The following is a 14913-nucleotide window of genomic DNA, read 5'->3' as shown; positions in this document are numbered from 1 at the left end:
GTAAAAAAGGAAAGAACGTTTGACATTTTAAAAAGAGCTGATGTATGTTGGTTTTCTAGGGGTTTGATTACTGTAGCCTCTGGTAATGTCACTATTCATTGTACCCATTTTTATTTCTATCTGGTAGTTGAGAAAAATGCTGTATGTACTGAGCTATAGGTACTGGCCAACCTGCATTGTCCAGCTCAACATCTACCGTCTCCAGTTTGTGAAGCTAATCTAGGCCTTTCATTTCCACCTAATCACAGATTTTCACTGAACTTCTAACAACGTAATTATCTTTCTGACCTGTATTTCTTCTTGTTTCCTTGAAATCAGCGACAGGGTTAACACATTTTAAGGGAGATGAATAGGGCACTAGTAGACAGATGGACAGATAATATCATCATATAAATCTCATAGCTGTAGGAAACCAGGCAATTTGAAATTCTGTGGTATTATATTCTGAATTAATGAAAAACGAAAACCCTGGGTCGTAGTTTGTTGTACTCAGTGATGGAAATACGTAGGTTCTGCTGAAGTGTGTGTGAAATGTAGACACAGTTATGAGGAATACTGTGATAAACAGTCTGAGTAAGAATCAAGGTGAAGCAAGACCTTTATAGAATTCATAAAACCACTTCTCAGATATCAGTATATTTCTGTTAAATGTATTTCTTGTCCTGACATTTCACTCCATTTTCTGGTTTACAGAGCAGTATAAAGGCAGAGTTTCTCAACCCCATCATTGACAGTGTGCTATTAGAGGTAAGGCTTCACTTTTTTCACATTAGGAAATATTCTAGGAAAATTATTTTGAGATGAAACAGTCACATTTATGTCTGAAGAAAGTACTATATAAAAAATAATGACAATATCTTTCAGTGCCAGATCATAAACCTCTTGGTTTTGTGTTCAGCCTCTCACAGAAATACTGTACTAGTGATATTGCATTTACTGAGGATTCTTCAGAACTATATGACTGAAGCGAGACTGCCCAGCTCTCATGATCTGTTGCTGTTTTGGTCAGACAGTTTGCAGTGTGCTGTTTAGCCCTTTTTGTCATCTTCACAGGTTGCTTGGGATAAGTCTGTTCTTATTGTTCCATTACCTGCTTCAAATCTTGCAAAGGATTTCTTACTCGCATATAGTTTCAGATTATGCTTTTCTTTAAAATTTGAGTTGCAGGTATGCTAGAGTGTTTTTCCATCCACAGGCATTTAGATTTCTGCAAAGATTCACAATCTAGCACCAGGTTTGGTCAGTGCATAGGTAACCATGTGTCAGATGTCACCAGAATGTTCATGAGTGATTTATCAGGCAGTCATGATCTAGGAGTGACTTCTTCCATTAGTCACCATGAGCTATTTTTCATCAGGAGAGTGCAGTGAGTAAAACATGCCCTGGTTTTACTGAGGAGAAAAGAGGTCAAGAGGGAGTTACATGCTTGCAAAGAACTAACGTTTACCTTCTGCAGCACAAATTCTTTGAATTCTGCTAATTAGATCGTGCTTCTCTTTAAATGCAAATAAACATATAGTAGTGACTACAAATTGTCATTCTGTATCCTATAGCTGTGGTCCCTCAAAAATGAAGAAAATTTATTTACGATAGGAAAGTTCCTTTTGTTATAGGGTAAATTTACTGTTGCAGCTGATAGATCTTTTCTGAGCTCTAAGAATTGCAAGATCTGAGAATGTCCAGAATTGTGAAATACAATGTTTTGTACCTCTTAACTCCCATATTTGTATACAAATATGTATTACTAAAGCCTAGGTTCATGGAGTATTTAAAGTTGCTATACTGCTCAGTATTAGACATTCCACTAATAGTACTATGTGTTAAAGCCATTAGAATAATTCAAACCGTTAATATCAGTGACACTTCTTCCACCTACAGCAAATTCAAAATTAGTTCTCTTGATGGAGAGACTAGCTGGTTTGTATTTCAAAAGTCAAATCTGCTTCTGAACACTGTGGTATTTTATGCTGCTTACAAACAGAACTCCCCAAGAGTTCAAACTGAGGGGAAATTAGATTTTTACACAGTTATTCAAGCTATGCTTATTAGCCATAAATTGTTGTAATTTATTGGTTTTGTTATACAGAGATTCTAAAATCTTGTGCTATTGTTAATATATGCTATGTATGCTAATATATGCTTGCATATGCTAATATAATATGATGCAGATGTGAAAAAAAATAGTTTATTATAGATGTACAATATAAGTCCTTAAATACATGACAGCTATACTGATAAACCACATGTTTTCTCTCCCCATCAGGGCTGCAACAGTACTACTTATATTCAGGATGCTTTCCAGCTATTGCTTCCAGTTCTGCAAATTTCACACATCCAAACCAGTTGCTTGAAAGCACAAGAGTGACAGTTTCCCAGCAGTTGTCACCACGGGGCTTAGCAGAAACCACAGGCATGATATCTTTAATGTGTGCAGAGAGGGGAGATGGTCTGAGAGAGGCCTGGCCACTTAGAGTCCTCTGAAGACACTAAAAGCAGTTTTGCACGTGCAATATTGAGCAATATTTTCAAGCTCTTTCAGTCTTCAAAAGTAAATTGAGCAATTTATTTTCCATTTGAGTGAATATCCTTTACATTAACTTACACTGAAGTGTATTGATATTAGCATTGGTTTAAACATGGATTCTAAACGTTGACCCTTTCAGTTGTAGATGATACATGAAGCAAATTAGAATGTAAAGTTTTTTAAAACATTTCAACCCAAATGACCATTTCCACTGTTTGCATCCTGTCAGTTAAAAATGTATATTTCAAAACTTGGTTTCAGTGTTTAATTTTAGCCAACATGAACAATTAATTGTAGTGTTCTACTTGTTAAATATTATTTACAGTAGCAAATAATAACTTCATAATAATCTGTGCCAATTACTTAACACTTTGTGTTGAAAGAGTTGTACAATAATAGTCATTAACTTTGCTAAATTAAAATTATGGAGGGTGCAGAATTACACTGCATGCAGAATTATACTCAACATTTTCTGAGCCAATTAAGAGTATGGGTAAAGCTCTGTATTTTGTGACCCACAATTTTATATTTTTATGCCTATTTTTAATTACAATGGCTGAATAACATTGCAGGCCAAAGAAAATTTTTTAATATGCAAGTAATATAAAATTTCACCTTTTTTTGCAACTGAAACACTGCAAAATAATATTTTCTCAGTTGTGTTGCCAGGTTGGTGCTTTGGGGGTTAATTTGGGCTTTAAACTTTATGAACCTTTCTATCAAACAGAGTTACTGATACTGACAATTCAGAAATATGGGGTTTGGGTATTGAAAGGAAGTTGTGAAAATAAGTTACAAGACAATTGCTTTGGGTGGGAAGGTCATATGTCAGAGCAATCACCTTTTCTCTGAGGCAGTAGCTAGACAGGGCATAACTGAGCAACAGGAATGACATTTCGTAGTAACACCAGCAACCCTGATATTTTATCCGTATCCTTAGCTTAAAGTCCTGAGCTGTGAACCTCAGGGTTTGTTTAGGCTGCTTTACCTCATAGACAGGAAGAAGCTTCCAGTATTTTATGTAGCCTGTTCTCCTGGATTTTGTTTATTGCATTTCTTTCAGCTATTTTGTATTTTTTATTTCTAGATACACTAATGAATTGTATTTAAATGCTTTTTAATTGTAGTTATCATCTGACTATGTTTAATCATGGAAGCATAGTTCATACATCATAACATTAATGAAAAAGAGCAGGAGGAAGTACTGTCCTATTTGTCAGAAATGACAAACCATGTATCAGCTTTGCACATGGCAACTTCTGTGAGTCCAAATAGGACAGAAAGGTGTGTTTGTGTCTTACATTACTGTTGTCCCGGTTCTGCTGTCATATGCATTGTGACTTTTCTATGTTTATTGTTCAGAGATGAAATTTTCACTATGTCTGAAATGATGTTTCTTGCGCAAAATCTATTTTTATGCCACTCTGTTATTTAACAGATTTGAAATGTCTTTCTGGGCAAGTAGAATGGGTACAGTCTTCAAATCCACTTCCACAGAAGTTAGAAAAAACCTTGCAGCAATGTGAACAAAAATAAGGAAGCCCCTTGGCAGCTGAAAAGACAAACAAGGCTTGACGTTCATTGGTGTTTATGCCTGGTTGAGCAGCTAATGTTACTACAACATGGGAGAAGGAGGAACAGACGAAAATGCAACTGGTAACCAGATTTACTATCCCAAAGCTACAACACAGCTCCCACCAACCATTATATCCATGTCATATCCATGCATTACAAAATAATGCTTAGTTTATGGAAAACACTGCATCATACCAAATGTTTCTCTGGCTTCTACACTTTGCGGGGAATAAATGTCCTCTTCCCTAGTAGTCTTCTCTGGCTGCTGGAAGAGACACACAGTGGTGCTTACTTGGACCATGGGTCATTCTTGTATGTATAGTTTGACCCAGAAGAACAGCTGCTCAGTGCAGGTTACTGAGGACCATCTACTTGCTCCATACACTTCATTGTGAGCAGATTTCAATGTTAAAGATCCAGACATCAGTGAAACCATTCAGTAGCTTGTAAAAGGCCTGTTTGTTTAAAGTGTTTTTTCTGTTGTTCTGTGCTGGCAGGCAGAATATAATACCTCGTTAAAAGCTTGTTTATTTTTCAAATGAAGACTTCCAAGAAAAGTCTAGTGGTTTTGCCTATCAGTCATTACATCCTGGGTTTGTTTCTACTTTAATCATTATTTTTCATAAAGAAGCCTTTCTGTCCACCTTGGAGGAGAGCTCTGCATCAGGGACCTGTAAACGTGGTGTTACTGGCAAAGGAGTCATAGAACACAGCAAAAGCTGCTTCCAATTGTTCCTGTGCCAAGTCAGTGTTTTCAGGGATAAATTAATTTAGTTACTTTTTCATATGGATCTTATTTTTTCTTTGAAATGCAGTGCAGAATATATAGTGTTAAGCCTGTCAGAAAAGTGTGTTGACCAGTAGTGCCCTTTAGCAGAGGCTGGACAATGTAGTATTAGAAGCCTCAGGGGAAATTGTTTGAAATCGCTGAGGGACATTCTTAAGACAAAGATGGTTTGTCTGAGATAGTCCTTACTAGCAGTTCCACTGTCTTTTTTGAATTATGTATGTATTGAATAAAGTATTTTACCCTAAAGTCAAAGAAGCTACAAAAAATAATGTGGGCTGAAAGTGTTTACATCTCTACAACGTAGGATAGGAAATAGGGCAGAATATGTGCATAGGGATACTGCATCTGATCTCAGATGCAATAATCTTGTCCTAGGAAAACTGAATGTTGTATCTTTAAATCAATTTTACGTAAATAATATTTCAGTAGAAAAGTACTATGTGGATATAACCAGAATATTTTGCTTACACTGGTTTGTGTTTTTCTGTCAGTCAACTACATCACTTGAGATACTGAACTGAGGCAGTACACTAAAAAAGAACATTTTGAAGAATAATATGATGGGAGGATGTACTCAGTGAAGTCTTTAAATTTTGGATTTTGTGATTTACCTTTGGAATGATGAGTGTGATCTTACTTAGTCTGACAAAAACAGACATTGCCTTAAACTTCTAAGGGAGAATGTTATTTCTTTCATCACCACCTTTTCCAGGTCAGTGCACTGAGTGTGCCATGGCACTTGTTAAACTACTAGGTTTTAAGTACTTACTTAAAAAATAACTTAAATTATGAAAATTACCTGTTTTCTTGAGCTGATCTGTTTTTCATGGTATTCCATTCACTTAAGAGCACACCTCTTTATGCAGAGACAACGGAGACAGGATTTTGTCACTCACTAAATTGAGAAATGTATCAAGATGAAACTCAAAGGAATGCCTGTAAACCTACAGTCTTGCAGATGATCCACTATTACAGGTCATCACTGAAGAGTGAGTTAGCAGTAAACTGTTAGAGAAGTAATTTGCTGTACTTTACTTGTGTATTACAGGTATTTCCCTTTCTTTTTGTGGGTTTGTTTGGGGTTTTTTTTGGGCAAACAAAACAAAGCAAGCTGTAAGTTGTTTGCTGCTTTTTAGGGTATAGTCTATTCATTTTTAAACATCTTTTCCCTATTATTTGCTCCTACACTCCAGCATCCATTGCTTGAGACAGCTGAACAAAAGATCTGTCTCTTCCACTTTTTTCATGCTGCTTAAATCATCCACTGCAGCCATTAATACCTTCCTCTAAAATGTGCCTCAATCATACTATACAAAATCACAGTAGTTACAATTTTATGTGCTTTTTAATGATGTTTCCAGTGTCGCCCACCAGTCAGGATTGAGAACAACTTCAATGAGTCTGAAGCGCAACAGTGTTTTGAGTGACAAATACAGATTTTCACCTTTTTTTCAGTGAAAAGAAGTGCTTTTTATTATACAAGCAGTCACCCAGCTCATAGGATTATCTTTGAGGCATTCCACTTCTATTTCAAATGACGGGCCTGTCCTTTCTGTTAGTCTCAAAAGAATGTAAAGGGTGGAAAAAGACTTTCCTGGGTTCTTTTAAAAACCATCTCAGAGCAAGACTTAATGTGATACCATCAGCCAGCCTGACCTACTTTGAAATTCTTACTATGACTGGAAAGCCCTCTGGACTTTAAATACTTTTTTTTCTGTCTCAGGTCAACCTTTGTTGCTGAGAATATGAGAACATAACCAGCTGCTTTTAGTGTGCGACCTCTACATTTTCCATACTCTGACTGAAGCATTTATAATATCAATGATGGTGTGCAGCTTTAGAAATAAGAAATGGAAAATAAAATGTCAAAAATTGAGCTGCATTAAAAAAATGAGAGATGGAAATGATTTTCAAAGGAAAAAAAAAAAGAAAAGGACATGCTCTCTGGAAATAGCAACAATTTTCAAGGTTGGATTAAAGCAAAGACTTTCTAAAAGAATTTTTCAGCATTGTTCAGAATAAACCAGAGATGACATCTGACTAGTTCCAGCAGAACTGGAATAATGTTACTTATGAAGTAAAATGAAAATCTGCATGAACTCTAAGGAACTAAGTCAAAGAAGAACATTCAAAGAGGAAGAGCTCAAAGGAGACAGCTAATCTGATCACTTTAGATCTGCAGTGCTCATTTCCCCTTTGTTGCCTGCACCCCAAAAGTCCCTGAGCACAGATCTGCTAAGAACTCCTCATTAGTCTCCCCACTTTGATCTCCTTTCGTGACAGTCTTTAAGGAGGTGCTGTAATAGACTCAAAACAAAACTATTCATTCTGCCTTTCAGACATCTTACCCAAAAAGTGTTTTTCCTGCAACACTACAATACTGTGCAAAAGGAATCTGAAAACACTGCAGCAAGGGCTAATCATAATTCCTAGTGAACTGAATTTGTTGTTGCTGTGAAGAGGAAGGTGTGAAGACATGACTCAAGCAAATGTGTGCTATTTCTCTTCCACACTGCAGAAAGGAAGCTAAAAGGCATTCTACAAAAGGTGCCAGCTCTAGAGTCAGACAGTGTCACCCATATGAAAGCCAGAGCACTGGGTAATTCCAGCAACTTTTAAACACCTTCAGAAGCCTCTCAACTCATGTACTAGACTTGAAAAAATGCAATCCTACTTTTCATGACCCTGCTTATTTCAGACACCATACCACCTTATATTTAAGGTGGTCTGTGCCTTTCCTCCAGTTCCCTTACCAGTTCTGCCCCATGTCCATTTTGCACATTTCTGTACACCATCAGTTCTGTCTTCCCCACCAGTTTTGTTCATCCCACCCTCCTCCACCTTCATGCCTCCTTCCCCCTGACTGGTTCCTGAGGTTCTTCCCTCCTGCCCATCATCTTGTACTTGAGAGACTGCACCAGGACATCCTTTCCTCACTTCAGTTTTGAAAAAGCCAGAGGTGAAGACAAGGGGTTAAGAGGACATGGGAGGAGAGAAACCCAGAGGACCTCAGGAGAAAATAGGAAGACACTAAACTGGTTGCTTTTTAGTACATTCCTTCCTCCTCCAGTGTAAGGAGCTTGGACTAGAGACTGCCTGAGGTCCTTTTCAATCTGAATTACCTTTAGGATTGCATTTTTTTCTTACCATTTTTACCAATGTCTCCCCATTCTCCTCATTTCCTGTCATTTGGATCATACTTGCGAAACAAAATAAGCTCTACTCAACAGATACTAAAAGCTTCTGAAAAGCCTTTTGGGCTTACTTCTTGTGTTTTTAAAGGTAACTTGAAAGATTGAACCTTCCAGTGTAGTAAAACCAAACACACAGAGAGCTGTGGCATACCTGTGGGTAATAAAATATTTAAGTCACAGTTTAGCCATCCAAGGAAAAGAAAAGAGAGACGTTACAGGCAGCAAGAATAATGGGATTAAATTATACAAGAAAAGAAATTAAATTGAGGTCACAAGGAGCTGGGCTGTCCGTATCAACATGACCCCTGGATTCCTGAAAGGAAAGTGATACAGAAGTGCCATCATTTGAAGCAACCGGCAAAAATGGCCTTAGCAATTCTGCAGTGATTTGAGAAATGTATATAAAAAAAAAAAAAGTCACAACCAGAAACAAATTGTGAAAGGTTTGTTTTATAGACTGTATTAAAAAATCCATTTCTGAAAAGCTTTAAGTTATTACCACAGATAAGCAATAAAGCCTAAAAATCCCCCAGATCAAGGAAGTCAGTATTTTCCTCTGAATTTTTTTATGACATGGTAACAAACAATAGAAGCAAATACTTCAGACTTATCCAACTAAATATAAAAAATTCCATATGGCCTCAAATAATTCAGAAACTAATGTTCACAACTATTCCTATTAAATCTGAACTGTTTGGTGCAGTATAATGCCTGGAGAAGCAATTTCAGAAATCTTCAGGAGGGAAAAAGCTATATAAATGTAAGGCGTGGGGGCTACAAAGTATTAACATGATGCTAAATTGCTGCTTATCATATTTGCAATGGGCAATTTACAATCTGCTCATCCTGATGGATTTAGCACAAGGGAGTCTGAAGTTCTGGCTCTGCAATTTTTGTCTCTGCCTAGCAATTGATGCTTAAATTGTACCCACAAATAATGTGTTTGCACCGAATGAGTTTGTGACCCTGCTCAGCCCAAACAGCTCCATTACACTCAGAGGAGCAGTAATAAATGGTAAGGAAAAGTTCCAGGAGATATGTCAATATTAATGACCTAAGCTAGTACAAAAGGTAGAAATGCAATTTATCAAAAAAGTACAAAACCCATTTGGTGTCTTAATGAGTTATTGAAAAACAATAATAACGATTTTGTGGTTTGAAGCCAAATTAATCTTTTTCCACAATTGTTTTCTTTATTCACTAAGATGTTGCAGAATTTCTTAACGTTTTCTTAATTTACTGCAGAAATTAAAATGTACTGCAGAATTCTCTCCTGTGATCTTTTGGCCACGTTCCTCAACAGCCAGAAATTGCATCTTTTAAGCATATCAGTTACCTAGAGCATTAAATAGGCTAAAAAATGTGCGCATTTCATGAAAGTGGAGGATGATTTCCATCTTTAAACAGACTTTCCCATCCTACGGAAAATATAAAATGTCTTCTCTGATAAAAAATGAAAATATTGTAAGGATTATCTCCCAACCATATGATTAAATCCTGAATAAACTGAAAGTAGACATGAAGTCTATGCTCTCCTGCTGGAGTTGTTTCAACAGCAAAACATGGTTGTGCATCATTCATGTTTTCTTAATACCCAAAGTTCTGATGGTAGATAATATAGATCCCCAAACTGAAAAGAGAGATGCTTTCTTCTGTGGTGTATGATGTGTCTTCTTTCATCCAGTGGTAATCATATTTCATACAGTGATATCTGAAACAAAAGAAAACAGAATCAGAAAAAAAGAGGTTAAAAAGCAGTCTTTCCTAATTTATCTTAAATGTCATTCTTTTGACTTTCACAGTAATGAATTCTTGTCTTTATTGCAAAAGAAAACAACATTGTAACTAAGAGGCAGACAAAATAGAAGATACACATCCAATTGGAGGAAAAGACCTAATGATAGTACCTGCCACCAGGATGGTGGTTTAGGTACCTGCCCCATGACAGCAGGATACAGGAACCTGAGTGAGGAGCACTGACCTCACTCACTTTCTGGGATGCTTGGACACGGAAGAGTGGGCAGACCCAGAAGCTGCCCTAGGGAGTATTCACCACATCCACCTGGCTGAAGTGCACCAGTAAGGATGTCCTTGAAGTGTCTCAAACTGACTTTCTGCAGAGTGCCTCCAGCTACACAGAGTTGAGTCTGGAACTCTTTTAAAGGTAGGTGGTGACTGATCTCTTTCCTTCAAATAACTGAGCAGGCTTCACTCTTCTTGACTCCTAGCTAGAGGAGGAGCTAAATTTTGTGTGTTATCTGTCTCCACTCCAGAATCCCTTGCTTCATGAACTATTCCACCTGCAGCACTGTTCAGAAGCAAATTTTGGGTATTAACAAGGTCTTTCTGCAGCTGAGCCAAAGTAAGCTAAATTATCTTCTGGGGAAAAAATAAAAATAGTCCAAACCACCAGCCTGATGGAGGAATTTGCAAATCCGTGCCCAACTGCATTGCTCAGAGTATACTTGTATACAGTAGGACTAATTTGGAAATAATTAAAGTCGTTTTTTCCATATTCCCAAGTGAAAAATACTCCTCAGTAATTATCAATGAGACTCCTGAAAATTGGACTTCAGCTCCCAGAGTAGCATGTGATAAGGAACCTTGAAATATGAAAATGCCCAGATCCCAGTCAAGCTTTTTTGGGACTTATCCAATTCTGGGTGGCAAGGGAAGTGCAGGATTTTTGTACTTTCACCATGGGTGAAAAAGCAAGTGTAGCTTGTCACCCCTTCTGGTAGTTCGTGTAGCTGCAGGCCTAACAACATCTGTCTCCCTTTTCCTTTACATGGTAAGAACTGGGATAAGAAGCGTTCCTTGGCTGTGAAATCACACTGGAGGCAGCAGCTGCTGAAGTAAACTAGAAAATGGCAAGTGTAGGCAGGATGCAATGCATCAAAAATTGATGCTGGCTAATGGAACAGGGGGTTTAAACAGCCTGCACAGTGCCCATTACAGTCCAGCTCCACAAGCAAGCAGGAGTGCTTCCCTTCAAAAACCTCTTAAGTGTCTGTTTTGGAAAGAAACACATCCTGGCATGAATTCTATGCAGAGCCCAGAAATTGTGCCAAGTACTCTGGAATGTTCTCAGCTTTCTGATTCTGTGAGCTCTTTCATACTGAGAGTTTTCATTTTAATGTATGATTAAGGCTTGAACCTTACGGAAGCAGAAGCAGATGAGGAGTTCTCTTCCATTATATTTATAAAGTAAATATGTAGTTGAGTGATTGCATGCAGTCCTGGAAAAAATTTAAAGCTGCATGCAGGCATAAATCTTTTTTCATAGTTCTCTGCAGGAATTCATGAAAGCATAAAAATGATGTCTTACAAAAATGGCCAACTGGCAAACCCAGTACTAGTAGGAAATTCTGCCTTCAGCATCACAGCCAGCTTTATGATGACTTTAACCACAGTACCATCACTGAGCAGTGAAATTATGCTTTTCAGAAATAGTATCAAAACCATAATTGGCAGGATCCCAGCAGCTTAAAATCACACCTACTGTTATTTGTAAATACATGCATGATTTCTAAAAATGGCTTAACTGTAATCGGTTTCTCCCTTCTGAGTAGATTTGGTGTGCGCCTTTGCTAGGATGATTGAAACTATGAGCTTCACTGCTTTCCCTGCATAATTTGTATCTTCTGTTGTTTGTGTGGGCATCTTGCTTGAAGACAGATGAGAGATGGATTCTTTAAATATGAAACATTTTTGTATAGCCACAACCACATAAGGAAAAGCAGGCAAAGAATATTTTTAGCTGCCCTTTCTGTTTCAGCTACTAAGTTCCGTAATTATGGCATTTAAAGACCTCCTCAGAAGGCAGCAGGGGCCTGAGCCAAAGGCCAGGTAATATCCTACCTCAACCTGCATTGAAATTTCTTGGTATTAGACTGGAAGCTGTACAATTAAATTTCTAAATCACTAGGGTAGGGTAGCCTTAGAAAACAACAGCCATGATGATACTCTGCATATACCTGGATAGGAATCAGCCTCTCCTAGTTACTTACTGGTGGTGCCAGCCACCCCACATCAGAGGTTTTGTGTCCACATGCTTTTAGATTATAGGAGAGGAAAAGGACCCATCGACTTCTTTTGTTTTAGAATTTCTGTAAAAGAGGTTTTCACCTTTTTAGCCAAGCACATGCTTCCCCTGTGTGTCATCCCTGTCATTTACCTGTTATCTACCTTATGTTCCAGTTTTATAATCCATTTCACCTGAAGATAAGATTGTCACTTAAATTCTATATTCTCTGGGAGATCAAGTTGTCTAACTACACAGCTGCACTGTCAATGAGAAAGAAATACAGAGATGTGAAGTGCCTTATGTGTTCAAGGATTTCAAAGTTCTTTACAAAGAGAGATGGAAGTGCTAATGGTGAAAGGTAAGTGTGCTAAAAATCACTGGCAATTGCTGATGTGGAACTTTCATTAGCTTTTATGCAGCCTTTGACACATCTGCTGGTTCTATTAAGAGAATAATGGGAGGCAGGGCACTGAGATTGTTTCATCTTGTCCTTGGGGAATTGAGTTTCAAAGAAACTGAGGCAGAAAATAAAGTGTTTGGGGTAATAATGACCAGTTTGTGTGAATTTGATCTTACAGCAGCTCAGAGCATGATACTGGAGACTTTTTACACACACCAAAAAAAAGTCCACAACAGTTGGCTTTAAAACACTGAGTTTTCCTTCATTATTTCCTCATAAAAGGCAGCACTTCATGCAGGAACTATCAAATCTGTATCTGTCTCTAATTTCTCCAAATAAGAGAACACTTTCCTGTCTCTAGTCATTCAGAAAATCCATTAATGTTCATTTTGATTCAGAGAATACAATGCTGCTTCCCCTTAAGCTGGCAGAGGACAGAAGTACTGCAGGAGAGGGCTCACAGTTACTTTTTGTGATATGCATGTGGTTTTTATTCTGCCCTGATCACTGTAAGGTTGAAGTGCACTTGGGTATGGAAGAAGCCAGTGAGACCTGCCCAGCAGTCTGCCCAGTGTCTATATGGTCCCACCACTGGGGAAAGATGGACTGCCACAAGGGCAGGACAAAGGCACAGGGAGAAATCCCTCCTTGAGACAGGCTTTCTTAAGCCTCCAAGGGCAAGTGTAGCCAAAACCTTCCCTATGTAACAATAATTTCAGGGCTAACCATCAGCAAAATAGTCTGGTGAACACTCTAAAACCTTCAGATAGGCTTTTCACCACATGTAGAGGTGTTTTAATGGGCATAGTGATTTGACTCTTGCCCACTTCTATGTCTAACTCCAATTATTCTTTCCCCCCCTGTTTTAGAGAACAGCCATTGAATCAAGTACTTTCATAAATGTTAGCCCTCATAGTTTCACATGCTGCACTTTTTGAAGTAAAGGTAGCTAGTAGCCTTGCTTTGATACATAAATTCAGTATTTATCCTTCTGGTTTGCTCTCCCAGATTTCTTGCTACCAGTCCAGCTTCTTGTTTCTGTCCTTTCATCTGTCACAGAAGAGAGTATTCACTCAAAAAAACCCCAAAAAGCCAACGACAGCCAGACCCAGATACACATCCCATAGCATTTTAGAGCTGTTAAAAATAATATTTGGTGCAAGTAGTGCTTTCTAAGTCAAAAGATCTACAAGATCTTGGTTTAAGCTGAGGATAAACTGTTCGTACCACAGCGCAAATTAGTAATGAAGCACCATGATCAGAGACAGAACAAGTTGGGTCTCCAGAGCCTTATTCTAGCACGCTGTCCCCTGAACAGCATTGTCTACAAACACAAATATTTGCCCTGAATAAAATGTTCGTGCTTCCTATCTAAATAAACAGAAGCCTTGAAATTTATGGTAATTAATGTCAGCTTTTGACAGCACTAAGGAAATACATCTACAGCTGTCATATGTAAAGAGAGGAATGTCTTAAAGTACTTGAGAAACACGGCTTACTCATTTTTTCCAGGCAGTTGTTAATATGGTGTTTTAAAGAAAGATGGCAGAAACAGAGGAGGATTCTTAACTTCAGCACTCAGATGTAATAATAATACTTACTGTGAAAATACATACAGATAAGAAGTGACCTATGCTGAAAAGATTCCCCTTTGGCAAAGGTACAAGTGCAGAGGTTGGTACATTTTTTTATTAGCTAAATTAGCTGTCATTGTGATAGTAAACAATTAACAGTAGGTAATGGAGCATGTGCATGCATCTCTGTACACACACACATAAATACACACACAGGAGATAAATGTATTGATAAGCATGACCGTGCACGTTTGTGGTCACATGTTTATCAATATACTTGCATTCTAAGATTAGCAGTATAATCTTAAATACAAATACATTAGAATGACATGTGTAAAAAAGAAATATGTCTCTTTATCTGACATAAAAAGAAAAATTCAGCAGAAAGTAGCAATGTGCCATTGATTACTGTTGTCTCTGTCTGTTAGCAAGACAAATACTTCTCTATTGCAGACTGGAGCAATGAGTGAATAATATGCCTTATACTTGGCTCTCCTGTCTGACCTGGATTTTTAATTCACGAAGTTCCTGTGGCTAAAAACAAGATTGTCAACTCTTTCAGCATCCAATATGTTGGGTTAAGGACCACTGCTGAGTCCAACAGCAGGTTGTCCATCTCAGTAGCAATGATGATGGTGCTAAAGCTGATCCTTGCTTTTCCATCTCCACCTCCTTACAGCTTGCTGTTCTACCTACCACACCTGCTGTGCATCCAGCCTCCTTACATAGACATCAAATAAAAACTGTGCTCTGGTTGATGCTTTCTCTGAGTGCAGCTTTAGCTTGCTGGAAATGAGGAAAAGCATAAGTCAAAAGGGGTTTGCCTGTC

General features: G+C 37.9%; 1 protein-coding gene across 4 annotated transcripts in view; it reads left to right on the top strand.

The window, feature by feature from the left end:
• FAM114A1 (family with sequence similarity 114 member A1) overlaps positions 1-4684 on the top strand; it is a 31415-nt gene extending 26731 nt beyond the window's left edge. For all 4 annotated transcript variants that reach the window (XM_051618324.1, XM_051618326.1, XM_051618327.1 and 1 more), the window contains 2 exons: positions 694-747; positions 2264-4684. In XM_051618324.1, coding sequence (XP_051474284.1) covers positions 694-747; positions 2264-2365 — 156 coding nt within the window. In that variant the 3' untranslated portion in view covers positions 2366-4684. The remainder of the gene's footprint in view (positions 1-693; positions 748-2263) is intronic.
• Positions 4685-14913: the final 10229 nt, after the last annotated feature.

Source organism: Apus apus, chromosome 4, assembly GCF_020740795.1.
Source record: "Apus apus isolate bApuApu2 chromosome 4, bApuApu2.pri.cur, whole genome shotgun sequence".
Lineage (NCBI taxonomy): Eukaryota > Metazoa > Chordata > Aves > Apodiformes > Apodidae > Apus > Apus apus.
The sequence above is the reverse complement of the archived record's forward strand: the minus strand, read 5'-3'. Positions and strand labels throughout refer to the sequence as shown.